Source organism: Zosterops lateralis (assembly GCF_965231275.1).
Source record: "Zosterops lateralis genome assembly, chromosome: 6".
Lineage (NCBI taxonomy): Eukaryota > Metazoa > Chordata > Aves > Passeriformes > Zosteropidae > Zosterops > Zosterops lateralis.
This window is the reverse complement of record NC_139761.1, coordinates 4,700,323-4,728,109: the sequence shown is the minus strand read 5'-3', so window position 1 is coordinate 4,728,109 and position 27,787 is coordinate 4,700,323. Positions and strand designations below refer to the sequence as shown.

Here is a 27,787-nt window from a genome sequence, read left to right as displayed (position 1 = left end):
CTAAGAGCACACAAAAGAGCATTCTTGACATAAAATGCAAGGCAGCTCAAAGGAAAATGGATAAAGGAATGGAGGTGAGAAAAAAGGGAAAGATCATTAGTGAATCATTCCTTCTTCCATCTATATCCTTTGCCACTTTTTTTAAATTGCAACTCACCAATTTATCAGCTTGTTTTCTATAGTTTCTCTCCTCTGAATCCTTTCATCCAAAATATCAGCAGACTGCTGGGGAGCACAAACCACTGGAGGAAACAAGGGACCATTGCATGGTGGAGACGCAACTTTAAACTGGCCATTAAGCTCCAGAAGAGGCTCAAGGAATTCTGGAATTTCATCCCTCTCCTCTTCCTGATCCTAATAAATAAGCAGTAAATTAAGTTATGGTACATTTCTGGAAGGCAATGTCATTGAGGTAACTGTCAGGTTTTTTTTCTTTAAGAAACATTTGTGGGTGTATGACAGCACAAAAACCACACTCTCCCTCCTCACTGTGCTGTAGTTAATTGATACAACTCTAAGCTTAGCAAATCATAAATCTGCAGAGGTATAAAGCCATAGGAATTGCTCAGTAAAACACGATTTGGCTCATATTTCCTGCCTGTGCTGCACAGGGCAGGGAGCCAGTGGCAATGCTAATACTTGAAAAATTTACTTGTGACCTAAGTCAGGTTTCTTTAACATCACACCAGAAATGTTCCTCCTCTAAACAAAAAAACCTTAGGAAACATTCTACAGTTACTTGTTGGGTTAGGGAGTTTTTTGTTTGTTTGGGTTGGGTTTTGGTGTTTTGGTTGTTTTTTTCTTAAAATAAACCAAACTTGCTCTTTAGAGTCGCCAGTCTGAAAAGACAAATTCACAGAAGTTATTGAGCATGTAGCCAGTCAAAACTCTAACAAACTTGCCAGCACTAAAAATTAGACATTAATAGTTTACACACATGTCACACGTGTGTTTACACTGCCATTAATTTCAGCTGCTTAAAGTTAGAAGGTATTTCTGGGCAATAATTCAGACAAACCCTCACAGACATCTTGATTTTAATTAAATAAGTGCTACTTCTAAAAAGTTAGAGAAGTGACTTGGTGTGTTAAAATATTTGGGTTTTCCCAAAAAGATGCCTCCCTCCTTTTTGCCCTGGAGCACAAACACAGCACCAAGTCCCAAAAAAGCAGCCACTAACCCACCATAATGTCTCCTGATGAATGAGAACCTGCAACCTCCACTCCTAATATTAAAAACAAATGTCTCTAATAGTAATATGACTCTCTAAGAAGAAAATTTGGCATGCCAGAAAGAGATGAGGAGCTGAGCCCTGTATTACCAGTGAGAAATATGTGATGCTGCATAAAAGCTCACTGTAAATCTGTATTTACTAAGGTTAATCTCCAACACAGTGAAAGGAGGGGAAAAAGTCTCCTTTTCCCTTATAGAAATTAAATTTACTTTCAACCCATAAAATAAGACCACATGCTATATATTATCTAGGAAAAAAAAAAGAAAAAAAAACACTGAAAAGAGAAAGAACAGGAAAAAAAAAGTAGCATTTCCCTGTCTCCTTCCCCAGCCCAGCATTAACACTTCTCCTACCTTAACACATTTTAAAACTGCAAAGACAGAGAAGTCCCTGATGGGTATTACACAAAGAACTACTGGGTCTTCCTACATCTTTAAATAGTGATAATCTTCAAAGAAGGGAGAGAACCAGAATATGTGTATGTGGGCGACAAATAAAGATCTTTAAACCATTCCAGGCATAGAAATGAGCAGTGAAGTTAAACTCAGAAGGCTCTGGGTGCTTTGCAGGCTGCCCAGCAGTTCATGCTGTTGGGATATGTGTATTGAGGACAATAATTCATTCTGACAGCAAATGTAAAGATGTCTTTGTCCAGCATTTCATTTTGCATTTTCCTCTGCCTGCATTACTCCATAAATTTTCTTTGATGTTGCCTATTTAATACCTCTGAAAGTATGCAAAATACCAACATCTGGATTAAATAAAGCAAGTACATACAATATATCTTACATCTATTCAGTGACTCTGACAAACTTCTGCAGCTCTACTGCATTTCTAAAATATTTGATATTTTATAGAGCACAAATCCAGAATAATGCACAAAATTATATTCATTTGAGGGTGATATATTATCTCTGCTGAAATTTAAAAAACCCCTGCAATAGTCAGTATTTAATTATACTGATTGAACTTGAACATATATCAACTTCTAGACCAATCTTGAATAATCTGCACTAAATTCTGCATTTTGCTTCCCTGGAGACTGTTGAAAATATCTATCACAACCCCCAATCAAAACATGGCATAAATTAGAAAGTCTTCCAGATATGATTGGAATATTAATCACTATACTTTATTATAAAGTATCAAGCCAAAATTCTATTTCCCAAATTACATTCAGATAATTAAAAAAAAAAAAGAAGTTTGAAATTATTAGATGTTATAGATTAGTTTTGTTCCATTACCAAACATGCACATGCAGAATCTTTAATTATTAAAGACTCCTGAAACTTAAGCCATGGATTTCTTCTTGATGGATTTCTAAAGAAATTCTGCATTGCAGGTGTCACCTGTGAGCTTTGGTCTAAAGAGTGAAGTGTAAAAATATCAATGTCCTGCCCAAGAACATCAATGAGAAATGAGGGTTGAGGAAAATACATTCACTTTGAGCTCTGCAGGTTGTATATTTTGTTGTATATTTGTGGCATTCAAATTGGAAGCAAAAAATCTGAGAAAAAAGCCCCAACCTTGCAATTAGGGCATATTCAGAGAGAGCACAAAGTGCATTTAACCTGAAATCCCAGGAAGTTTGCTAAAGGAACTGCAGGATGTGGCTGCTTGGAAGAATTTGAGAGCAGACTCAATAAATCTGAGAGTCAGTTGTGAGCTGAGCAAGTTTCTCACTCTGAAACAACCCCAGATTCACAGAAAGGTTTGGGTGGGAAAGGAGCTCAAAGATCATTTTATTCCAAACCCCAGCCATGGGCAGGGACACTTCCACCAGACCAGGCTGCCCCAAGCCCTGCCCAACCTGGCCTGGGACACTTCCAGGGAAAACAACAGGAAAAGGTAACAAAAACAAACAAAAAAGGAAGATATTTCACACAAATACTTATCCTACTCACTTCTAACAGAATTAAGCTTCCATAATAGAAGGGGAGTGGGGGAAAACAACAAAAGCTATTTTTTTTGCATAGGATTTTATGCACATACTTTCATGAATCTGAAGACTCTTTTATAACAATAACTTTGCTTTCTTTTGATGTCTTAAATACCCCTGCCACTCCAGAGACTGATTTTATGCTTCCCCATTGTGTTTGCCTTGCACATTTTTAAGAACATTGTCTGTGTGGTCATAGGCCAAACATATGTTTCACTTGGAACATTTTTGGTATTGTGGTTAAAATATATTCCATTGCCAGAACTAAAAGATAAAAGCAATCCAGGAAAAAAAAAGAAAAAAAAAAAGAAAAGATGAGTAACTATTATTCACATAATAAAAATTTAACATTGCAGCATTTTTTGATAGCTCCTAAAACGATTTCTTTAAAGCTTTTTTCCTTGTGCTAACAGAAGAACAATGTTTAACTCCTCCCCCCCAGTAACATAAGGTAATTGTGAAACTATAAATGAATAAAGCATTTGCACACTTTTGATAGACAAACCATCAAATTAGGGCTGATTTAATGAACTGATAATGCTAAATGATTAACTCATTTTAAAAATAAATCTACCTGTAAGATCTAGGGTTACTATTTGATACACACTCTAATCCTGGGATCAGGAACACACAGAAGAAGTAAAAAGAATAAAAATTTCAGATCAATTTTGATTACACACAGTAAGTTTTGTTCAGTAAAGTGAAATACAGGCTGGTTCACCAACCTTGAGTGTTTCTCAGGATCCCCAGACAAAAGGTGAGCTAACCAAAAAAAAGGATTTGCTGCCAAAAAAAATTAAACTGTGAAAGAAGATCTCAAATAAACCTGTGCCACCAGAAACCAGAAACAACAATATTTTCAAAATTTTCTTCTTAAAATCTAATTCTAACCCTGCCCTCTGTGAGTTTGAAGCCATTTCCCTTGTCCTGTCACTCCAGGCCCTTGTCCTAAGTCCCCCTCCAGTTCTCCTGGAGCCCCTTTAGGCACTGGAAGGTGCTCCAAGGTCTCCCCAGAACCTTCTCTTCTCCAGGATGAAGAACCTCAGCTCTCTCAGCCTGTCACAATATTCATTACATGCAGAGTTTTAAATTGGAAAGTCTAAGTGCTATAATCACTGCTGATTTTAGAGAACTACTTGTATTTCTAGTGGATCCTAACATAACCAAATAAAAGCTAATTTTAGCTTTTTACTCCAATTTTTCAAAAGCTTCTCTACTCACCAACACACAGTGATTTCCAAGATTCTTTATAACACTGTGAACAGTTCAGTACTGCTCACAAAGTGTACTTTTAAAGCTGCTAGGAAGGCAAAATAGTTTCTTTGCATTGTGTGTCCAGTTTTGACAGAATAATATAAAACAAATATAAAAATTATTAAAAGAAGAAGACACTTTTGCAATGGGATTACCTGAATGACATCAGTAACATCAATGAAGTTATTTCCTGGAATCTTTGTGTCTTCCTCTTCACTTTCTTCTGGACTCTTACAAAGACAGATTGCAGCTGTTAGGTATTTCATCTTGGGGGGGTGGAAATGCATTAGCAGAAAACCTCCATGACAAGAATCAATTAAATGACACCTTTTCACTATCCCAGGTTCCTCCAAGCCCCATCCAACCTGGCCTGGAACACTGCCAGGGATGGGGCAGCCACAGCTTCTGTGGGGAACCTATGCCAGGGCCTCAGCAGCCTCACAGACAAAGATTTCTCCCTAATATCCAATCTAAACCTACTCTCTGTCAGTTTGAAACCATTCCCCCATGTCCTGACTCTTGTAAATAGTCTCTGTCGTTCTTGTAGGGTCCTTTCAGGTACTGGAAGTACCTGAGTGAGGTCACCCCAAAGCCTTCTCTCCTCCAGGCTGAACAACCCCCAATTCTCTCAGCCTTTCCTCACTTCTCTAATCAACTTGCTGGGATGGAGTAATAGAATTTTAAATACAAATTTTAGTCCACCAGCTCTGTCTGATTCAGTGAATACCTGGATCACAGGATTCTGGAGGACCCAAACTCCTGAAGTCAGGAAAAGACAATGTACAATAACCACACAAAAATAATCACCAAGCCTTCACACACTCTGTCCTTATCACTCAGCACGCAGCAGTTACCCCCAGAGCTGCACAAAAACCTTCCCTGCTGCTCAGATCAAAACTAAATACACTTCTGAACAGTTGTAGGGAAAGAGAATTGAGTGGCCACTCCAACACCACAGGCTCCTGGGGCTCAGAGCCCACACCACTGACCACTCCAGAAGAGCCAAGCAACAGAGGGAGGGATGAGGAACATCCTCAGAACACTGAAGCCAGTGAAAACAAGACAGGCATGGGCCAGGAGGGATTATAATTCTTTCCAGGACACAAGAACACTGTTTTTCTTAGAGTTTTACCATGGTGATTATTTAATCTTGGCAGAAGAGCATCTTTCTACAATTTTTCATTTTCTTAAACAAATACCTTGTACTATAAATTCTTTAGAATAATTACTCAATTCTTCCCAGACCTGTCTCATTTCTCTAACTAAGGAAAGACAGTGAGAACTTTGCAGCAATTGAACATATTTTCCTTTTGAACAAGTCTGAATTCCCAGACAATCAGTACCTGTATTACAGCATCGACAGGAGGGAGCAGAACATCAGAGCCTGGAGGAAAGTGACTTACACTCCCACTGGCACTTGAGGCACTGTCAATATCAACATTTGGTAACACCTAGGACAGAAAAAAAAAGCATCAATATAAAAATCTATATATTAGCCTGGCTATTAGCATTGAACTTTACAGGGTTTTTTTTTTCTTCCACCTGCTTCTGAGCCACTAAAATTCTCCTTTCTCATGCCTCTATCTGATATCAACTTGGTTCTGAAAATCAAATTTCTGTAATGTCAAAAACTAACACCAGAAATAGTCACCTCTTCTCTTGCAGTACCTGGTTTGTCCTGTTCTCTAATTCCCTGACACTTTGTCTTGCAGAAGGTGTTTCTGTAATAATTACCTATAACAGTTAGAGGTGTGTTTGACCTGCAATTAGTATAAAAGATTACAATATAGTCTGTAATCAAGGCATGTCCATTACAGCATTAAAATCTGTTGTATTTCTGTTAAGAACCAAGATTTCAATGCTTCATTCCTTTGGGAAAAGAAAAATCACCTTCAATATTTAAGAAATGGGTGAAATAACAGCAAAATGCAGGTGGGTGGAATAAAGTGACACAGCAAGGGAACAAAGCACAGAACACTGTACCTGTGTTTAACTCTGAGCTCCATGAATCATTTGTGTCTGAAAGGTGTGTGGGGGAGTGTGTGCAGACTCAACAATTGGAATCCAAAACAATGAACATGTAAGAAACATTCACTCCCTTGACAACAGAAAAAATTAACACAACAAACCCCAACCCACAAGGTAAGGACTGCAAGGGTTGATTAATCAGGAGTGAAATCCTTGGGCTGACAATCATGCTTGAAACACAAATCTTAAAGGCCAAAGCAATCATCCAAGAAAACTGACATTTATGTTTATACTTCTTTTATTCCAAGTTTGTTCTGGCTCAAAAATCTCATTTAAAAAATAAAAAAAGAAAATGTGACATAGATTTTACAAATGCCCTGCATAGGTGACTTAGGGAAGAAACAGTTTTCTATTTTGGTCAAATAATAAAGATAATAGTTAAAACATGAATAAATATATTACTATGGCATGAAAACTGCTTGGCCCTTCCACTCCATATTTTTCTAATTCTTATTGAAAACCATCTATTGATGTCAAAGTGATGGATCAGGCAGCCTGTAGTCAGTAAAATAAACAAACAAATCATCATCACTCTTGACATGTACCTGCACAGAGAGCTGAGGTGGGTCCTTCTTCTCTGATCTCATCTCTACTATAGCTATATTTGGTTTTTTCACCTCGACTGGAGGCTTTGGTGGCACTTGAGGAAGGGAGGTTGTAAGTGTGATAGGATGAGGTTTATCTATCACTACCACAGCTGGCTGCACTAATGAGCTGCTGCTTTGGGTTTGACCTAAAGACAAACAACAAAAAAATACAATGAAAACTTCATATATCCATCTCCAAAGCCAGAAAATTAATAAATTAATTAAAATCATATTCTGTGTGCAATTACAGACCAATTAAAAAGCCCCCTATTAATATGAGCTAAACCACAGTAATTCACCAGATAATTTTAAGCTTTCCCAGCAGAAATTGTCAACTCAACGCTACCTGGTTTTAAAATTATTCACTTTTCTTGACTCTGGTGACATCTACTGCTGAAAACAAGAATTGTGTTTGCCATTCAAAAGCTACAGACCATCACACCCAAAGTATTACTACAGTTAGCATAACAACCCAGAATTTTGTCTGAGACAGCCTTTTAAAAAATAATTACCTTATTTCAATGCCTATAGAATACTAATCCTTCTCAAAATAAGCCCTATATAAAGGTTCTATTGAAAATCAAAAAATCCAGAAGTCATGAGAAGGAATTTACTGTGCTTGGCACAGTCCTGCTGAAATTGTTGGGCTGAAGTCATTGCAAATGTTGAATCCAAGGGTGAGTGATTCAGTTCCTGCTTACATGGATACCAAATTGAAAGAACATGGAGCTTAAAACCAAAATGAACCAAAAAAGGTACAGCAAAGCAATTGCTCTGTCAGGGTGTCAGCAGACATCCAGCACGAAGGATGAGGAAAACCAGAACATTTTCAACTGATCCCTCAGATTTCCCACGAGAAGGGCAGGTACAAATCTCATGGAATGATTTGAGCTGGAAGGGACCTTTGAGATCATCTAATTCCAACTCCCAAACCACTGACTTATGAAGAAAAAAGCTGTATTTCCATGGAACAGCAGAGATTACTCTGCACACAACCTTCTCCAGGTTATTTGCTCCTACCTAGTGGAATAGCCATGGGAATGAGCTGGCCTTCCAGAGGACCAGAGGCAGCAGGGACATCTTGGCTGGGGCTGAAGAAATACTGGCTGGGCTGCTGGGGAAGGGCAAACACAGGCTGCTTCTTCTGGGGGCTGCTGATGATCTTCCCTGTGTGAGAGGAGGTCTGGGTCTTTGCTGACTTCACCTTTGTGCCTGAAACAAGAGCAGATAAACTGCAGGTCACAATGAATGCACAAACACAGTGATAACACTGTACTGATCCAAGCCTTCCTATTGAATCCACACTGCAGATTTCTTTCCTGGGGGATGGAGGGAGTAGAGGGAGGGAGTCCCAAAGGGAAGAACCTGAAAGTGCTATAGGTAGATGACAGATGAATGTCTCAGTATTGGCTTCAATGAAGGAGTTAAAATTGCAATTATTAAGCTGAATCTAGCAGATAAGGACACAGAAACACCTTGGAAAGGACCAAAGGGCAGCAGTAAGTTGGAACAAAATGTGTGATTTAGCAGTTAAGAAGAAATCAATGATTTAAGTTTGAAATTTGGAACTGAATGTGTGATTTAGCAGCTAAGAAGAAATCCAGAACTTGGGCTTGAAATGCTGCCACAAAACTGACAGGTACTCAGAGGAACAGGTATAATCTGTAAATTCCTGGTTTAACAACTCAGTGCTACTGCAAAATCAGGCCACAGTTAATACCCAATAGTCTTGACTTCCATCATCAAGGAAACACTGATTTTTTGGTCCAGTTTTTCAAGTGTATTGTAAATAGCCAGCCAGAAGGAATTTATATGTAAAAATGGCTTAAGCAAAGAGCAGGGTCGAGCATTTATTGCAATGTGCATTTCTCACCATGCAACCATGCAAGGTCTTACTCAGCTTACAGCAAACAATGGATATTATTAAGGAAATTAGTTATATAAATGGATAAATACTGCTTTAAAATCCCCCCCCAAAAGTCAACAGTTGTCAATCAGGCAGAAGTGCTTCTACTGTCATTCTGTAGGTGTTAGGATAATGAATCTGGAAAAAAACATGCTGATAACCAACTTCATACCTTTATTAGAGCCAAAAAAATGTCATCTTACTCCCCTGTTGCTTCTAATAATCACCTCCCTGTACCTGCAGCCAGTTAACACGTGGCAACAAGCACTTTTTAGCTCTGCTCATATTTAGCAGCCTCCTAATTAATTGAAGAATGCAAGTCAGTGATTATAAAATACAGGGATAATAGAGATTGATAACGTGACTTTTGTCAGATGCAGACAAGGCAGGTGAGGCAGTTCACTTATAAAGTGATATTTTTGTACAAATTATGGGTTGTAAGTCTGGAAACAAGAACAAGTCAGAACTCCTCAGTGAGAAAATACAGGTCAGAGAGAAGCATCTCTAGAAAAGGGTTTATGGTCATGTTGGGGAAGCAATGGGATGAGAAATGCCTTGGTCAAAAGGATAAATGTAACCCTTAGAAGTCTGAGATGGAGCAGGAGATGACTTTAATGGATGATAACTCTGCAAATATTAAAATAGATTGGATATTAATAGGCACTCTTGATTTTTTAAAGGAAAAATCACCTGGAAACTGAAGTAGCTGTAATCTGAAGCCAAAACCTCACTACAAATCAGGTAATAAATCTGAAGTGTCCTGTTTGCTTTCGAAGCACAAGGTATTTTGTCATGGGAAGCAGCAGAATTTCTGCTGTCTTTACATGATGAGTTTGTGCCTTTCCACAAAGCACAGGTTAGCCAAAAAAACTGCTCTGCAGTCAGACAAATTACTGGACTCTGTAACATAAATAGATACAGTTCAGAGGCTTGTGATTTAGAAGAGGTCATACTACATGATCTAACAGTCCCCCTTGGCCTTGAACTTTTGAGTAAAAGCAGAAATTGGCAGCATATCTGTAATGCTGCCAACTTGTAAAAACAAGGTTTTCACAGTGAGAATGATTAAGTACTGTATACACACAGCACCTCATTTTAATTGCTTTCAACTTTTCATTTTTCCCTGCAAAGTTTATTTGCACTGGGCAGAAACTAGACATTTAATTAAACTTAGCTCTAAAAAAACAGTGTTTTACATGTATTTATCAGTTCACATTATGCAAGAAAACAACTTCAGCTTCTTTTTTTTTTCAGAAATGATCTCTTACTCATAAAAGTGTTACTTGAATTTTTTTCCTAACTTCCCATAAGAAACCAAGCATTAGTCACCATAGTTTATTTGCAAAGAAAATGGTTGAGAGTTATAAAATGACTGAAAAGAGACTCTCCAGATGGCCATTTCAGTCTTAAACAAACATCCTTATTCTAACACTAATTTAAAACAAGCTCAGTGGACTTCTCTAACAAAATAGAGTCATTTAACAAGTCTGGATTTTGCAGCCAGTCACACCCAAGGCCAAAGATTTCCAATAATTTTGAAGCCTTTATCATCACCTGGTTCATCAAGGCCAGGAAGAGGATCTGTGGGTGCCGATCTGTGAAGGGAAGAACTCACCATGCCTAATGAGAAAGAGATTTGTTTATTTACTTCTTTTTTTTATATATAAGAACCTGGTGCTTTAAAGTGCTCACTCAACCTTGGTGCATTTTATTTACACTCCTCCTATAGAGGAGCACAGATCTGTTCCCCATTTTATTATTTATACTTTGCTTTGCCAGAACAGCTTCTTCTAGAACAGCAGCCCCCAAAATGTCTGAACTGTTTTGTCTTCATGAGACCCATGTGAAATATCATGGGATATTTTTCCATTTTACTGGCAAGGTATAGGAAAGGACAAAAATGAAGCAGATTGACCAAGAGCCTTACCAAAAGACAAAGATAAATAATGCCAGTATCAAACAAACCTCAGTCTCAGTTAAAATCAGAAAGCTTGGGAATAGGATATTCATTGGAGTGCTGCTCCTTTACACAACATGCAAAAAATTCCATTTTTCCCTGAGATAAGAACACAAGGGGGTGTCTTATTTTATTTATTCTCAGGATAGAGACAAAACCATAAATTCCCGTAACTCCAGCCTGCTGTTAAATAGAGAAACAAATCTGATGGTGGCTTTACTGCTGCAAACACAAGTTTTGCTCTGCAGCATGACTTCATGGCTTGGAAGGGAAGCACTCTGGGGAAAGGCTATCCAGAGTTCACTGTGTTTTCCAGCAAAGAGCTTTGAGGCTGTTTGTCACACACAGGAGCTCTGGAAGGTTGAAGGCAGCATTGACCCAGTGCAGTTTTTCCTTTTATTTCTATTTGCCTCCAACAGAAAAAAAAAAAGCTGAAGCACAGGAGCAGCTTGTTCCAAGTGCACAGAACCTGCACCTTTCCCTTCCACTGACACCACTGAATTCAACTGGTGGTTTCAAATGATCAAATGACCTATTTGTTATAATTAGATTGGGCAGGAGGGGCACTCTTTCTGCCACTTTACAAGATATTGTTTCTGGAATGATGAAATTGGCCTCCCTGGAAAGGTTATGAACTTCTGTAAAGGATAAGAGCCCAATAAATAGAGAAGAAAATTCATTTAGGACTCAGCCAAAGTAGAACTGCTGATTAAATATTTTTAAAGAAGTGCCTGTTCTCAATCCAAATCTTAGTGGTCACTGTATCACTGTTATTACTAAGTGCTTACTAGCACACATTTAATCCAGAAAGATCTATACAGAATAGATTAAATTATAGGTGTACTGCACAGCCAATAGTCAAGTCCAGTGATATGTATCATGCTTCAAATGAGTATACCAGAGGATACACCATTTTCACCACAGAAAAGACATTCAAGAGAGGGCAAACAAAACACCTAAGTCATAAGGCTGGTAGTTTTCATGTAGCAAGGTCTCACCTTTTAAAAAAATAGTGAGTTTTGAAAAGTTTTCTAGTTGTTTTTTTGTTTTGTTTTGGTTTTGTTTTTTGTTGGGTTTTTTTGTTTGCTTGGGGTTTTTTTGCCAGGGTTATAACCCACATTTTCCATGAGGGTGGTGAGAATTGTGAATCCTTTGTACCAATAACATTTTCTCTTCACAGATCACAGCTGGGCTCCAGAGCACAGGTAAGGAAAAGTGCCATAAAGTCCATGTCAGGCCAAACAAGAGATTCTTGTACAATTTTGAGCACTTGCCCCTGTGGATGTACATCATAACCACAGAAGGGTTTGGATTGGAAGGAACCTTCAGGATCAATCAGTTCCAGCCCCCTGCCATGGGCAAGGACACCTTCCACTAGGTTATGCAGTAATATTAAAATAATAATAATAATAATAATAATAATAATAATAATAATAATAATGTAAAAAAATCCCCAACCTCAAACCCCAGCAGTGCCTGCCTTCAGAGACACAGATATGTTTTCCACCATCCATTGCAATAACCTAAAATCATGATTTCATCAAGTGACTGGCTGCCTCCTGATGTTAATCTCTCGTGTTTCACACAGAATGTAAGGCTTTGACAGCTGTAATAAAAACCCAGGCAGCATTTTTAAACCTGGCATTTAAGACTGCATCAAGTCTATTTTCTCTGCATGGGTAACAAGAGCCTAAGTGCAAGAAGTGTGGAGGAAGCCAGTTAATATTTTTCCATGGATGCACATCCTATTAACTCCATTGTGCCCACCATCACTTTTTAACCACCTCCTCCTCTGAAGCCTCTCTCCCATCTCCACATTTTCCTCTCATCATTATCTTTTCTCATGTCATTTGCTCACTTTCTCCCCAGTAAAATGATCCACAAAGGGTTTCTTTTTGAAATACCAGTTAAAGATTATTCTTAGTTTTTGTATTAAGAATGAGGTAAGTTTTGAAAAGGTAACTAGGAAATAAAACAGATTCAATTAAAACATTAGTGTTTACTGACTCTAGATGAAGTTGATCTACACTGACCTGTGTCAGGTATCATATAGTGTTCCTTTGGAATTATTTTTACACATTTTTAATAAGTTAGAAAATTAATGCCCTCTTATCCTAACACTTTGCCTACAAAACTAATGAATAGAATTCATTATTAATCAACTAATAACCTTTATCAATTAAATAATCTTAGCAAGCTATCACAGAAAGGAATTCTACTCTGCTTATAACTCTAACTGGATGAAGAACAAGGAGTTACTTGCACTCAGTGAACTTTACCAATGATTCTGATTACATCTTTCAATATTTACAAGCTCACAGATTGTCATCTTCATGCTCATGTATTTAATCTTTCATATTTCAACTGATGCATTAGAAACAGGAAATTAAATATCAGGCTTCCTTCAGTTTTCAAGTCTCAGTACATTTCTGAACTCTGAATGAATTACATATTTAAATGAAAAATCACTGGATAAACATGACACAAAAAATACAAGTCCCAGTGACCTTTATATCAAAAATTGACTTCGTTTTTCAACACACTCAGCTGTGATTAATTTTAGCAACCCAGCTCATTAAATCTTGGACAACATACATACATACTAATAATAAACAATAATATACATACTAATACATTTAACATATTTAGAAATAAGTATTTATTTGACAATCTAAAATAAGTGAGAGACACATTAAGCTGAGTTGAAAAATTTCTGGTATTTTTTAGTTTTGAAAAGAGGATCTTAAATAGAAATAAACTATTTCAAATGGACAGGACCTACACCCACCATCTAGTCCAACTGCCTGACCACTTCAGAGCTGACCAAAGGTTAAATGAAGAGCATTTTGCAAATGTTTCTGAAGCCCTGACAAACCTGAGGCAGTGACCACCTCTCTGAAAAGCCATTGCAGTTACTTAACCTTTATACTGAAGAGCAGATGAACTACAATTAACAGATCCATTTCCACAAGGAATTCCTGGTAGAAAACCTGGGAAGGAAGAACACCTTGTTCCCCATCAAAGAATCCCTTACCTCTAACAGTCTCTATCAGCTTGGGTCTGAGAAGTTTGGATTTGGGAGAGGGAGAGTTGAATCTCAGGTAGGGTCCTTTTTTAAGTGTGCTACGGTGGCCCTGGTAAATGGGCTTGCCATAAACCTGGGACAGATCATCTTCATTTTGGAGCAGTGCAGTTCCACCTACAGCTCCCTGATGGGACAACAAAAAGGGAAAAAAAAAGTAGTTTACAATTCTTCATTTATGTAAATTGGAGCAGGACAGAGCTACTGCTTTCATTTGAATTGAAACCTGCACACACAATTTTTCATGTCAATACTGAACAGTTTTTTTCCAGAAAAAAACCAATTACTTGGCAACTCACATCTGTCCTTCTTTCTTTGCTCTGCACATTTTCAGAGAAGTAAGTTCTAAACTTCTGTTTCCTTGTGTTGTCTTCCACCTGCTTCTGCAATGGTTTAGGTGCAGATAAAGGTTTTTTTGTCAAACATCCTTGGATGCTTTGAGTTCTCTCTTTAATTTCTTTCTTGGTCTTCACAGCCTTGAGGTTTTGAGCTTTCTTATTCCATGGGGCTTTTTGATCGTATTTCCCCTGTTCTGAATCATTTCTTGCCATTTCAGTCTAAATAGAAAACATAAAGGTAATAAAAGGAGATTTTTATCTTCAAGGCTATCAGCAGAGTGTGTGAATAATTCTGAAGCTCTGAGAAAGGGCCTGTTTTTCATTTTAGCCAGCAACTGAGACCATGGATTTTCATTATACAACCACAGTTTTAATACAGAGGTAAATATTTTATTATAGCTTTACTGCATGGGAGTAATAATAGGCAGCTTTCTCATGTTTTCAAGGGCTGAGTAAATCACTTTAGTGTGGACAGATGGAAAAGCTTTAACACAAAAATGTTAAGTCATTTTTCCAGCCCTACCTGGATTTCCTCACTGATTGCCTTGATCCACTCATCCACAGTCCTTCGGATACGAATCTCTTCCAAGACATCTCTGAAACAGGAGGAAGAATCATTTTTAGGTCAGTGCTTCTCAAATTGCACAGATTTGTTCCTGGGAAAGTAGTGACCTTTAAATGCTCCAAAAAGAGAAGCCCAGAACACAGAGAGTGAGATTCTGCACCTCTGCACTCCCCAAAAGACACCAAGCAAAAACCATTGAGAGTCTCAACCCCAAATCTGTTGTCACACGATGCCACCTGCAAAGCTCATTCCCTGCTGGTAAATACTGACATTATTACAAGTCTTTTAGGAATAAGATGCAGCCATGTGTCACTCCCTACTTTGATCACAACTGAAAAAAAACCAAGAAAACAAAAATATTCCAACTTAACAAAAAAAGATGACAAATTACTACATCCTCTAAAATATAATGAGGGCAGGTTATATGCCTAAAAAAAATCCCTTAAAGCAAAAGTTCAAAAGCCAAAGATCCGTTGTGAGGTGATTAAATTCTGTAAATTTGCAGGCTTATGAAGCCTCTTCTAGCTCTGAATAATTCAATTAGGCTTCAATTTTCTTATTAATGCAAGTTGGTATGGAAACAGTTGACAGCAGAGCAGTTTGTCCAACTGATAAAGACTCAGAAATCAGATTTAGGCACCTGACAAAAATCAGTTCACACCACAAGGGTCAAAAAAAACATCTGAATTTCAAGAATCAGACAATGATTGCTAGAAGCAGTCAATAAATCCTTTTTGCAGGGAAGAGCACAAGTTCCTCAATGCCCAGATTTGGAAACATCAATGTCCCAAAGCACTGAACTGTAGGGTCTGACCTGTTTGTAGCCAAGGAGTTACTGATGGAATACAGAGCGTCTCCATCTTTTGCATGAGTAACAGCTTCCAGATTCTCCTCAAGGACTTTTTTACTGTTTTGCACTCCTCTCAAAGCCTTTTCAGCATCTGTCAGGATAGACCTTGGCACTTCAACCTTTTGAAGGATGGACGGTTTGTCGAGCAGACCATGTTCAGGAGGATCAGGTGCACTTTTTTCAGGAGGATTTTTTGACTAAAATTGAAGCAGAACCTTTAGCTTTTAATCAGAGATTGTAATTTCCTATTAACCTGTTATCACATCAATGCCATCATATGAAATACTGCCCATGAGCACTATCAGCAACTTCAAGAATGTTCATTATGTTGCAAATATATTAAGAGAAGTGAAAGACATCCATAAGATCTCAAAAGGAAGATGATGTGAAGTATGAGAGGCAATGCTAATGAGGCTAATAATAAGCATGTGAAAAGATGGCAATTAGATACATGAAGTAGCACAAGCAAATCTCTCCATGTAACAGTAATTAAATATAATTAAGAGTCTAATAAAAGCCCAAGTCCTCTAAATAGATGCACTTGTTTGGCATCAATCTACCCCCAAGAAACACCAAGCAATACTTGTAAAGTTTCAACAAGATAAATCCCCCAGCAGCCCCTTAATCCTCTTTCACTTTTACTCATTTTCACTTTTCAGAAGGAACAATGAAACCTCTCACTGTGCAGAGCCGTTTTACAAAGATAAAAATCGAGCATAAATTAGCTGTTAAGTACAAAAGAAAGGGACACAAACACAGGAAACAAGTGCTCACATTCATTCTCACATTTCTGAGGAAAAACGCAGAGGCCCATGAAAACTTCATTAAAGAGTAAAAAATTTTAAAAGTGATAAATGTACATTTTAAAAAAGGAAAAAACAAACCCTCAAACCAGAACTAAATACACAGACTTGAGTAGACTGTGAAAACATCAACTGAATGAACAGAAACAAAATAAAAATCTCACAGATCACAACTCAGTTTTGGTTTTAGAGCTACTGTTTTGTTAAATCAGAATAAAACAAAAGTTTGTGTTTGAACAGATGTACTGCCACAATGCCATAACAAAACGGGAATCAACACACTGATCCCATGACCTTGATTTTGGCCTGGTGAGAAAAATACACCAAAATTTTTATCAATTTTATATAGGCTTTCATTTTAAAATGAAACTTTTGGACAAATATTAACTCAATAGGACAGGTAAAATCTGTGAGAAAAGGTAAGAACTACAGATATATGACCAATTGTAAAATGTAGACTTGGTAGTGAGACCCAGATCATGAAATGGTAAGTGGGTCTGTTAAATATATAAAAAATGCTGGTAGGAGCAGCCTACCCTGTGCCAGTCTGACACAGCAGCTTCCTGCCTGACATTATCCCCTCCAGGGATTTACTAAGACTGAACCAGACAGAGTAATGCGATCTGTGCAAGAGAAAGCCTTTAACAAACACCCAGGTGTGCAACAGGCAGGCTGTGGCATTTCATTGCAAACACATTCCAAACTGCTTCAGCATTAGACTGTTTTATACAAAACTCACAAATAAAAAAGACAAAAAAATTCAAAGAATACCTTAATAATGTCCTTCGCTTCAGATTTCAATGGATTTGCTCCCTAAAAAGACAAAAGATGAGCTGTTGGAACTTTAAAGTAAAACGCACAGGAGATAAACCCACAAAAGAAAAACATAAAAATTTCAAGGTATACCTTAGTAACATCATTCACATCAGACTTCCATGGACTTGTTCCCTAAAAAGACAGAAGAAGAATTGTTGGAACTTTCAGGTAAAATGCATAGGAGATAAACCCACAAAAACCATAAAAATTTCAAGGTATACCTTAACAACATCCTTCACATCAGATTTCAATGGACTTGCTCCCTAAAAACATAGAAGAGCTGTTGGAACTTTAAGGTAAAATGCACAGGAGATAAACCCACAAAACAAACCATAAAAATTTCAAGGTATACCTTAATAACATCATTAGTGTCAGATTTCCATGGACTTGCTCCCTAAGAAGACAGAAATAGAGTTGCTAGAACTTTAAGGTAAAATGCATAGGAGATAAACCCACAAATACCATAAAAATTTGAAGGTATACCTTAGTAACATCATTCACTTCAGATTTCCATGGACTTGCTCCCTAAAAAGACAGAACAGCTGTTGGAACTTTAAGGTAGAATCTATGGGAGATACACCCACAAATGACACACAGAGAAAAATTTCAATGCATACCTTGATAACATCATTCACATCAGATTTCCATGGACTTGTTCCCTAAAAACACAGAAGAGCTGTTGGGACTTTAAGGTAAAATGCACAGGAGATAAACCCACAAAAAAACCATAAAAATTTCAAGGTATACCTTAATAACATCATTAGTGTCAGATTTCCATGGACTTGCTCCCTAAAAAGACAGAAGAAAAGCTGTTGGAACTTTAAGGTAAAATCTATAGGAGATACTGGATCAGTTTCACTGGCCACAATGAATTCCTTGGGTTAGAGCACCACCTTCTGTTCTCAGCTAATTCAGACCTTTGCTTTATGACAGAGCTGATATATAATTTACCAAAAAATTTATCATTATCTTACTCTACTAACCTCTCAGTGATGAGGAGTCAATACCTAAATGTTTAATTGACCCAACTCTCCATTTGTCATCACACCTCTGTCTTTCTACTGACTTTTTTCATGAGAGAAATTTCATATCATTTCTGTAACTGTGTCTTTCTCCAATTCCTTATCCCATCTCGTCTTGTTCTGTTGCCTGTACTAAGGTATGTTACTTGTTCAAGTTTTTAGCAATAGTGGAATATAATAGAAAATATTTGCAATCTCAGTGGGGCACAAGGCACCTGTTCCATCTCCAGTAAGAACAGTTAAATGTAAAATCCACAAAGTGTTACAAAACCTATAAAAAATGCATCAGCCATGCTGTAAGAGATGACAAATCAAAGCTGCAATTTTCCAAGATACAGCAACAAAAACCAGACAGGCAAGACAAAATATTTTTAGGGATATATCCACTTGAAACTTTCGACTATAGAAATGAACCAAAGTTATTAAATTTCAAGCCAATTCCTAGAGGTGAATTTTCAAGCTTTTCTTCTTTCTCACTGTAGATATTGACAAGGACAGAGAGGTGGAACCAGAAATGGCACCAGGTTAAGAGATAAAAGCCTCACTTGTCAAAAGCTCCGTGTTGCCAGCACAGAAGCTGATCTTGTACCCAAAGGTACAAAATCATTAGCACAAGAAACAGCACAAGGATTCTATGCCAGGCAATTCCTTGGAAACAGCACTCAGTACAAAAAGAAGTGGCAAAATGAGAAAGGAAATGCTTAAATCATCCCTTAAAGCTGAGATAACTGGAGATAAATGAACACTGTTCTTTCCCAAAAGGGAAAATTACATCAGCTCTGTAGGTCTGCAGAGAACAGGCACTGAAAAGTTTAAAGTATCCGAAAGTTTAAAACAAACAAATAAACAAACCTCTTTTTTTTTCTCTTTCTGTTCATCCTTCTCTCTCACCTATTTTATGTCTGGGACAATGGCAGTCAGTCCATTGCACACCCAGAGCATTATTCAGGCTCAAAGCTCTTCCATACACAGAGATTCCAATATTTCAATTTATTGTAAACAAATGTGGATCTTTTTATAGGTGTAAAAAAAAGAGCAACACTTTTACTGATAGCAGACCTCTGTGTTTTTCCCCACGATTTTAACTCCTCTTCTTCAAACCCCTGCCCATTGTGATCAGACTGAATTTACCTGCAGAATGTTGTGCATTTCTCTTCTCAACTTGCCAAGATCTTGAAGTAAATCATCTGCTTTTTGCACTGTTTTCTCGATTGAACGGTAGCTCTCAAAAGGGTTTGAGCTTGCACGCAAAGCTTTGTGTCTGAGGGGAGAAACACTCCTGGTTACAGCTCTCATGGCTCCTGAGGTGGCCCAGCAAAGGATTCAACTCTGAAACCAAGTGGGAATTTACAGTGCAAGAACCAAACCTTCAGATAAACTGGAACTTGCTTTGGCATCTGAAGTTATACTGAGGTTATTGGGCTTTCTCTGTTTACCACTTAACACTTTCAGCTGTATCCTTTTATTTTCAATCGTGAAATTACATCTAATGGAGCAACATTTAAACTTTGGGTATCTTTCCATTTGAAGCAATTAATATTTTTGTGCCCACTGTTCTAAATTAGACAGCACATATGAGCAGCTTCTCACTGCATCAGTGAAATTATAACTTTACATTATTGCCTGGGGAAAATATGCTTCAGATATTGGTGGCTAAGAAGATTTTTTCATCCATTTTAAATCTTGGGAATTGACCTAAACCTGCTCTGACACAGCTCCAGCTGTTCCCTCAGGTCCTGTCTAAATTAATGCAAAAATAGAAATACTCCAGCACAGCTGTGCCAGACTCCAGGACCACACCAGTGACTCTGTTACACCATCACTGCCCAATGCACCTCTCTCAATTTCATTAAAACAGACAGAAATTCTTCCCCATTTTTGGATTGTTTATCCACCTGTCTCTCACAGAATGCCTGCTCCTCTCATTGCTGCTCAGTGCTGTCTTCTTGGAAGATTCCATTTGCTTCACTGATATTTCTTGAGAATTCCAAACATGAAATGAAGCAGAAAAAAAAAAAAAAAGAAAGTTAAGTTAGTTCAATATATTTAATATTTTCTTTTCCTTTCCAGGTATTTCACCATTATATAATACTCACCAAGGAGAGTAAAATATTTTTTTAATTTAAATATATAGATCTATTTCAGATAAGGCAAGTCACTTAAAACCACTCAGACTAATCTGTCTTTCTGAGATTGCTTTAAATTAGCAAAGCTAGATGGAACTGGGATGGCAATGAACTGAGTCACTGAGAACAAATCTGTGACATTATGGACAGAATGGTTCTTCTTTTGCCTTATTTCATTTATTCCTGGAGCCATTGAACAATAGGAATACCTGACAGCATTGTAACAGAGACAGAACCTGATCAAAAACAGTAAAATTATTTACATTTAATTTACAACTGCAGCTGTCAATATAATAACCCAGAGACCTTGAGGACCCATGAAAAAATAAAATAAAAATTCAACTTAACCAATGATAATGACAAAGTTATTAAGTAGCTCCCCAGTTTTACATTATTCTGTCTAAGCTTCCTGAAACTTGACTTTCAAAAAGTATTTCAGTGAGCAGACCTGCTGAAACTCTATAGATTAAATCAGCACTGTCTTTAGGTCTTTATTACTTATGAGTCAGTGACTTATACACAGAACTAACCCTTCCCAACTGTAGATTCCAAATATTCTGAATAAATGCATTTAGGTGCCAGCAACCCAACAGAAAAGGTGACAAAAGGTGAGGAATACACAAAGTAACCACCAGGCCATATTAGTTAGGCCAGTGGAGGACAATACCTTCTCTTGTAGGTTTGAGAATATTTTCTTTTTTTACTAGAGAGTTTTCTTTCTCTGAGATTTTTGCATTTTTGGGTACAGGTTCTGGAGCATATCTTCGAGGAACTGGTGTGTTTAGAGGAGATTTTTGTGCATGAAGCCCAAGACTTGGAAAATGGCTTGAATATGCTGCAGGGAAAAATAATAAAAAAAAAAAAGTTATTTAAATGTTAATAATTTTCTTCAAAGGAAATGGTATCATAGAATCACAGAATGGGTTTGGGTTGGAAAGGAACTTAAAGATCATCCAGTTTCAACCCCCTGCCATGGGCAGGGACACTTTCCACTATCCCAGGGTGCTCCAAACCCTGTCCAATCTGGCCTGGAACATTTCCAGGGATGGGGCAGCCACAGCTTCTCTGGACACCCTGTGCCAGAGCCTCACCACCCTCACAAGAATTTCTTCCTGGCATCTAATTTAAGCCTACATTCCTTCAGTTTGGAGCCATTCTCCCTTGTCCTATCACAACTTGCCCTTGTAGATTCTAGGGAAAAAAAAAATCTAGAAAAAAACCCCCATGCCAGGTCTATAAATTCTTCACAAAAATGGAAAGCATTACTGCACTAGTTAAGTAAACAGGAAGAAAATTTCAAGGGATAAAAAAATTCCCCAAAACCCAACTGTAGCTCATCACAGGCTTCCACACAGATTATGTCTCAATAAGATTATTTTAAGTCCAGGCCTCTCCTGGTGCAGACTTAATAAATCAAAAGTCTCGCTTTAATTTAAACTGGAAGATACTGGAACATCTTCAGAATGTCACAAAAAAATATAAAGAGCATTGGGCAACAAAACAAATTACACAGAAGAAACGTTTACTACCCATTACAGATGTGATGCACAATCCAATAGGAATGGACACAAAATTAATGCAAAACTAACAGTGAAAATAAGACAGTAAGAATTTGTCTCCACCTTGGACAGACGCAGCACTGGTAGGGAATAAACTCCTGTGAGATGAAGGTGCTTCATTAGTGAGAGATCTGTGCTCTGGCTTCTCCCAGCGGCCTGTCAGGGGCCCAGGGGCAGGACTCTGCTGCAGGCCACGGCTGTTCACTGCAGAGCTGATGAGGTGGGACTGGGAGACAGAATTACAGAGTATTTCTGGTCATTCAAATACAGAATTCTTAAGGCTGGAAAAGATCTTTAAAAATAAGGAATCCAACTCTTCTCCCAGCACCACCGTGGTCCCCACCAAACCAAGTCCATCCATGTTTTCTGAACACTTCCAGGGATTGTGACTCCACCACTGCCCTGTGCATCTTCCAGTATGTCTGAGCACATTCTTCAGTGAAGAATTTTCCCTTAATACCAAACCAAAACATACCCTGGTACAACTTGAGGCATTTGCCCTTGTCCTGTCCCTGTTTCCTGGGAGCAGAGCCCGACCTGCACCAGCCCCACCCTCCTGTCTGGGAGTTGTGCAGAGCCACAAAGTTCCTCCTGAGCCTCCTTTTCTCCAGGCTGAGCCTCTTCCCCAGATCCCTCAGCCTCTCCTGGGGCTCCAGACCCTTCCCCAGCTCCCTCAGCCTCTCCTGGGGCTCCAGACCCTTCCCCAGCTCCACTGCCCTTCTCTGGACATGTCCCAGCCTCTCAGTGTCTTTTTTGTTGTTGATGCTTTCACTTTCTTTGATCCACTTCCACTGAACCTTCTTTCTTTCTAATACTAAGAAACAATCTATATTATTATAAAATTAACACTGAGAAACAGAAGAAATTATTAACCTGAAGTTTCTGCCCTGTGACTTAGATACCTGAATATTCATTTGCTGCTCCTGTAGCTTTTCCAAGTGCTGAATCCTTTGCACCATGAAAGCATTCATCTGTTTTTCAAGCTCTCTGACTCTCTGGTGGTAGTGGGGCTCCTCATGTTGGGCCTTCACACTTGTCTGTTGTTCAGACATTCGCTGCAGTTGCCTGTCTGTCTCCTGCAGTTTCTGGACCAGCTCTGAAACTGAGTTCACTTTTGCTTCCAAATCATTTTGAACCTACAAAAAAGGATTAAAAAAAATAAAAAAGGAAGAGTGGAAAAAAAAGCATTATTGCAGAAGATGTGAGAGTATGAAAAGAACAAAATATCCTTCACAGAATCCTGGCTTTGCATCCCCAAAAGAAACAAAATTCTATTTGGTGGTTTAGCAATATTGTGAATTTCCAATAGATAAATCAAATGTCCTCTGTCTTCTGCCCATTTAGTTAAACCCAAATTATTTCCCTGTGGTACAGTGGTCAGTGAGTGTGAGATGACAAACACACAAAGCAGTGAGCAGACACACTCAGCCTCTCTGGAGCTACTATCAACAGCTTCAGGCTTGTTTGGAACATTCACTATTTTAAGACGACAAAGAGCTGCTCCTCTCATTAGCTGCCCACTGACCTTGAGGAGTGGAGCTGCCGTGGCAATGACAGCAGCAGCAGCTGCTGCAATGGTTGTTGCAGAGTCAACATCCCTGGCTGCTGACCTGGGGCTACCCCCAAGACTTTCCCTTTTGTCTGTGAAGGCATTTCCCAAGAGCTGCACCTTCACCTCCTTAGGGACAGGAACGTTCTGAATCCTGTAAAAATAAAGAAATGTCTGTAAACAGAATTGTCTCCATATCTCCTCAAAGGAACTGTTTTCCCACACACAGCATTGATATCACTGTGGAAGCTTTTCTCCTGGAAGTTTTGACACAAGATACTCTAGGGAATAAAATCAACTGAAAACACTTTCATACAGAAAAAGAACCTTGACAGGGAACAGTAAAAAACACTTCTTTACCAGCGATGCATTTTGGCAAAAAAACTCAAGTGGTGTAGTTGTACAGAAATAGAACAGCTCAGACACCAACAACAATTCACACTTACTTTTGCATTAATACTGCTCTCAGAGCTTCTTTCTGGCCAGTAGCATACTGAGAAATCAAAACATAATCTGTGGGGAAGGACAAACATCCTTTGTTGAGATAATTGGCATGAAATGTCTATTATCACAGGTAGAGACTAAGTATTATTTCAATATATTTAATTTTGCTGTGAAGAATCTGTTGTCTGCAGGAACCACATCATCTATTGCAACAACAAATTGCTTCCTTTCAGTAAGCAGAAAACTTAAATAATGGTAAGAGTAAGAGCAGGCTTCATTTAACACCATTTTTATAGCACTGAATGCTGGTATCCATAAAGTCCATCAATGGTGAGTAAAGTCTCAGTGGTAACTCAAGCTCAGACAACACAGTCAATAAAATGCTGCAAATTCTGACTTGAAAAAAATTTAATTGAGAAAATGAGAAAACCTCATTCTCCTGCCATCATCATAAATTACAACTAATTTTTTAAATAGGTGCAAATCATGCTAAAAGGATTGCAGGCTCTCCCCCACTCAACTGTTTGCTGGGCAGAGGAAGCAAAGGCTGGTAAGTCAGGTAGCTGCTGCCTGTGAGTGTAAAAGTATTGATTTTTGGTCTTAACTAGGGTATTGATTTGTGTTTTTTTTTTTCTCCTCTACACAGCTCCAGACATCCAAGAAACCTGCATAAGTGTGTTTTCTTTAAAAAGCCTTCACTTCCCAAAATCTGATTGAAATTGGCAGATTCAGGAATTAAAAGAAAAGACATTGAATCTGTGATTTCCTAGGATTCTTAAGGATTAGAAATACACTTTTTTTGGTACAGGCTGCTTGAAGAAAAATATGCCTTTGTAGTACAATAATTCACAAGAAAATGGATCAAAACAAGCCCCTTCCCTAAACTGTATATTCAAAGACATGAATAATTTGGTTAATAAGAGGAATCGCAACATTGTGGCACACTAGCAGAAGTCCCACCCAGTTAATTAAAAGAATGTAATGCCAGCAAGAATGGGGTAAAATTTGCAAAAATTCAAGAATGTTTGCTACAATTATCACCTTTTTATCAAAGCAACTTTTGAATATTTTCGCTCTGAAGTTTCTATAATGAAAAAAAAACCAAAACTAAAAGCTCCCTTTAATTTCCTTTAATTAATCAGTCTCCTTACAAAAAAAAAAAAAAAAAAAAAAAAAAGGGTGATTTTTGTGTTTTACCTTCAGGTCTTCTGCTGTATTCCAGCAGCAGTGAAGGATCATCTTGTGCTGCAGCTTCTCCAGGATAACGCTTCAGAACAAGAGAGAAAAAAGGGGAGATCAAAGCCTCTGCCAACAGCAGCCCAAATTTCAGAGGCAGATGGAACTGCTGAGCTCACAAATGGAACCATTTACACACAGGTCTTGGCACAAAAGATGTGATGACCTGTCCCACAGAAGGGTCTGGACATTGCTGTCAAGAAACTCACAGGGCATTTTAGGGACTAAAACCCCACAAACACAATTCAAATTAAAACCACATATTCTAAAGGCTAAGTAAGTTTATTCTCCACATCTGTGGCCAAAGAAGTTATAGTGAAACTATTCCTGCTTAAGCTCAGAGAAGTTGCTAATCTTGGACAGTTCAGGATTGCTCAGACACAGAGAATTGAGCACTGCTGACACTCACTGTTAAATAAAACCCCTAAAAACATCAGCAATAAAACCACCTCAACAGCAACTCAAGAGAGGAAAAGCAGCTGCACAGTTGTGGTCCAGAAGCTGAGCCAGAATCTTGTGCTGCTTTTAGAGGAGCTACAGCTTTTTGAGGAAAAAAGAGTTCTCTTAGCTCAGGACTTGCAGGAAGGAACAGCAACTTTTCTTACCATTTGGGATAAAAACATGGGCTCTGAATTTTCGACTGGAACCAGACATTTGGTGCTTAGGACTCCTAAAATAAAAGCAGTTTTACTGTGGTCAGAATCATTTGTGGTGCATTTCCTGCACAGCTCCACATTTCCCTCATCTCTGAATCCCTAAACACCACAACTCCCACAAACGACCACAGGGATTGAGCTGAAGCTTAAAACCATCAACACATTCTGTGAGTGTGAATGAAAAATTTGATTTACAGCATGGGGAAACCTCTAAAAAACCATTACTAAATATCCTTTAAACAGGGGATGTTTAACAGGGATTCAGTATTCTTGCTGCCATGGAGAGAGGGACAACTTCCACTATATCCAGGCTGCTCCAAGCCTTTATCCAGGCTGGTCTTGAACACTTCCAGGGATGGGGCAATGTGTGCCAGAGCATCACCAGCCGGCACAACTCACTTTTAACGTGCAAAACAGTTTGGGAAAATGAAGATTCCTTAATTACAGAACTCCTGGGAGTCACCCCTGCATTTCTTGCTTTCAATTGTTTGAGTCTTTGCAGCAGCTTCTCACGCTGCTTCATGTAAACAATATTGTGTTCTTAGAATTTATCAGTATGTTTTGCATTCTTGTTCTCTGAGAGGAGAACTTGACTGATGGTCATATTGACCAATGGAGTCAGGAGGTTGTGACCTCCTTGGGCCAATCTGGGCCCTCTGTACAAAATGTATATAAGCTTTTGGAGTCAGATAATAAAGCAGCCTTCCATGTTTGACCCTGCCGTCCTCTGTGAGGGTCCACACCCACATCGCAACGTGTTGCGCCTCTAAGGGCAGGGGTAACTCCTGGGTGGCTGAAGGAGCCTCTCAGCTCTTCCAGCACAGGAAGGCGGCGGTGTCCTGGACGCACCTGTTGGGGGCTCGGGGGAGCCGCGGGCTGTACCTGTCCCTGCCCAGGCCGGGGCCGGGAGGGCTCGGGCGGTCCCGTCCGCAGCCAAATCCCCCGGGCAGGGCGAGCCCCCGGCGCGGAGCTGCGGCACGGCCACGGTCACTGCGGGCCCCCCGGGCGGGCCCGGCTCCCTGCGCACCGCCGTGGAGCGGATCAGCACATTGCCCGGCGTCAGCCCGCCCAGGGAGTCCTGGCTGTCGCTGGACGTGCTCTCCGCCTCCATGGAGAGACTCTGAGGGCTCGGCTGAGGGGCTGTGCAGGCTGAGACACCGGCCTGAGGGCTGCGGGGAGCGGGTCCTTCCACACCGCGGGGACGGCCCGAAGAGAGCCCCGGTCCCGCTGGCCCGGCCCCGATCCTGCTATTCCAGCGCTATCCCAGCCCCGGTCCCGCTATCCCAGCCCCGATCTCAGCCCCGATCCTGCAGTCCCAGCCCCGTTCCCGCTGTCCCGGCCCCGTTCCCACTATCCCAATATCGCTCCCGCTATCCCAGCTCCGATCTCAGCCCCGTTCCCGCTATCCCAGCCCCGGTCTCAGCCCTGATCCCGCAGTCTCAGCCCTGTTCCCGCAGTCCCAGCCCCGTTCCCCCTATCCCAGCCCGGTTCCCGCTATCCCAGCACTGATCCCAGCCCCGATCCCGCAGTCCCAGCCCCGATCCCGTTAGCCCAGCCCCGATCTCAGCCCGGTTCCCGCAGTCCCGGCCCGGCCGGCGGCACCGGAAGCGCGCGGTGCCATGGCCACGGCGTACCTTCAACCGGCGTCCGGCGGGAAACGCGGGGTCCTCCTTTCAACGGCGTCCGGCGGGAAACGCGCGGCCCGAAGAGGGTAAATCGGGCGGGGCGGGTCCGCTCGCGGCCGATTCCGCCGGTCCGTGGCGAATCTGTGGTGTCCCGGACAGGGCAGGGCGGGGCGAGGCCCGTGGCGAATCTGCGGTGTCCCGGGGCAGGGCG

The 27,787-nt window shown here is 39.6% G+C and overlaps 1 protein-coding gene across 1 annotated transcript in view; it reads right to left on the bottom strand.

The window, feature by feature from the left end:
• The window catches only part of KIAA0586, a 68,138-nt gene extending 40,471 nt beyond the window's left edge, over window positions 1-27,667 (bottom strand). The window contains exons 1-24 of the mRNA XM_083863411.1: window positions 27,586-27,667; window positions 25,901-25,965; window positions 25,257-25,326; window positions 24,062-24,128; window positions 23,592-23,769; window positions 22,969-23,202; window positions 22,130-22,292; window positions 21,175-21,342; window positions 20,277-20,397; window positions 19,513-19,642; window positions 18,107-18,148; window positions 17,977-18,018; window positions 17,843-17,884; window positions 17,712-17,753; window positions 17,450-17,491; window positions 15,705-15,937; window positions 14,849-14,921; window positions 14,287-14,544; window positions 13,940-14,114; window positions 8,063-8,254; window positions 7,001-7,188; window positions 5,771-5,878; window positions 4,583-4,657; window positions 158-354 (exon numbers count right to left, since the gene is read on the bottom strand). Coding sequence (XP_083719537.1) covers window positions 158-354; window positions 4,583-4,657; window positions 5,771-5,878; window positions 7,001-7,188; window positions 8,063-8,254; window positions 13,940-14,114; window positions 14,287-14,544; window positions 14,849-14,921; window positions 15,705-15,937; window positions 17,450-17,491; window positions 17,712-17,753; window positions 17,843-17,884; window positions 17,977-18,018; window positions 18,107-18,148; window positions 19,513-19,642; window positions 20,277-20,397; window positions 21,175-21,342; window positions 22,130-22,292; window positions 22,969-23,202; window positions 23,592-23,769; window positions 24,062-24,128; window positions 25,257-25,326; window positions 25,901-25,918 — 2,858 coding nt within the window. The 5' untranslated portion in view covers window positions 25,919-25,965; window positions 27,586-27,667. The remainder of the gene's footprint in view (window positions 1-157; window positions 355-4,582; window positions 4,658-5,770; window positions 5,879-7,000; window positions 7,189-8,062; window positions 8,255-13,939; window positions 14,115-14,286; window positions 14,545-14,848; window positions 14,922-15,704; window positions 15,938-17,449; window positions 17,492-17,711; window positions 17,754-17,842; window positions 17,885-17,976; window positions 18,019-18,106; window positions 18,149-19,512; window positions 19,643-20,276; window positions 20,398-21,174; window positions 21,343-22,129; window positions 22,293-22,968; window positions 23,203-23,591; window positions 23,770-24,061; window positions 24,129-25,256; window positions 25,327-25,900; window positions 25,966-27,585) is intronic.
• Between the last annotated feature and the right edge of the window lie 120 nt (window positions 27,668-27,787).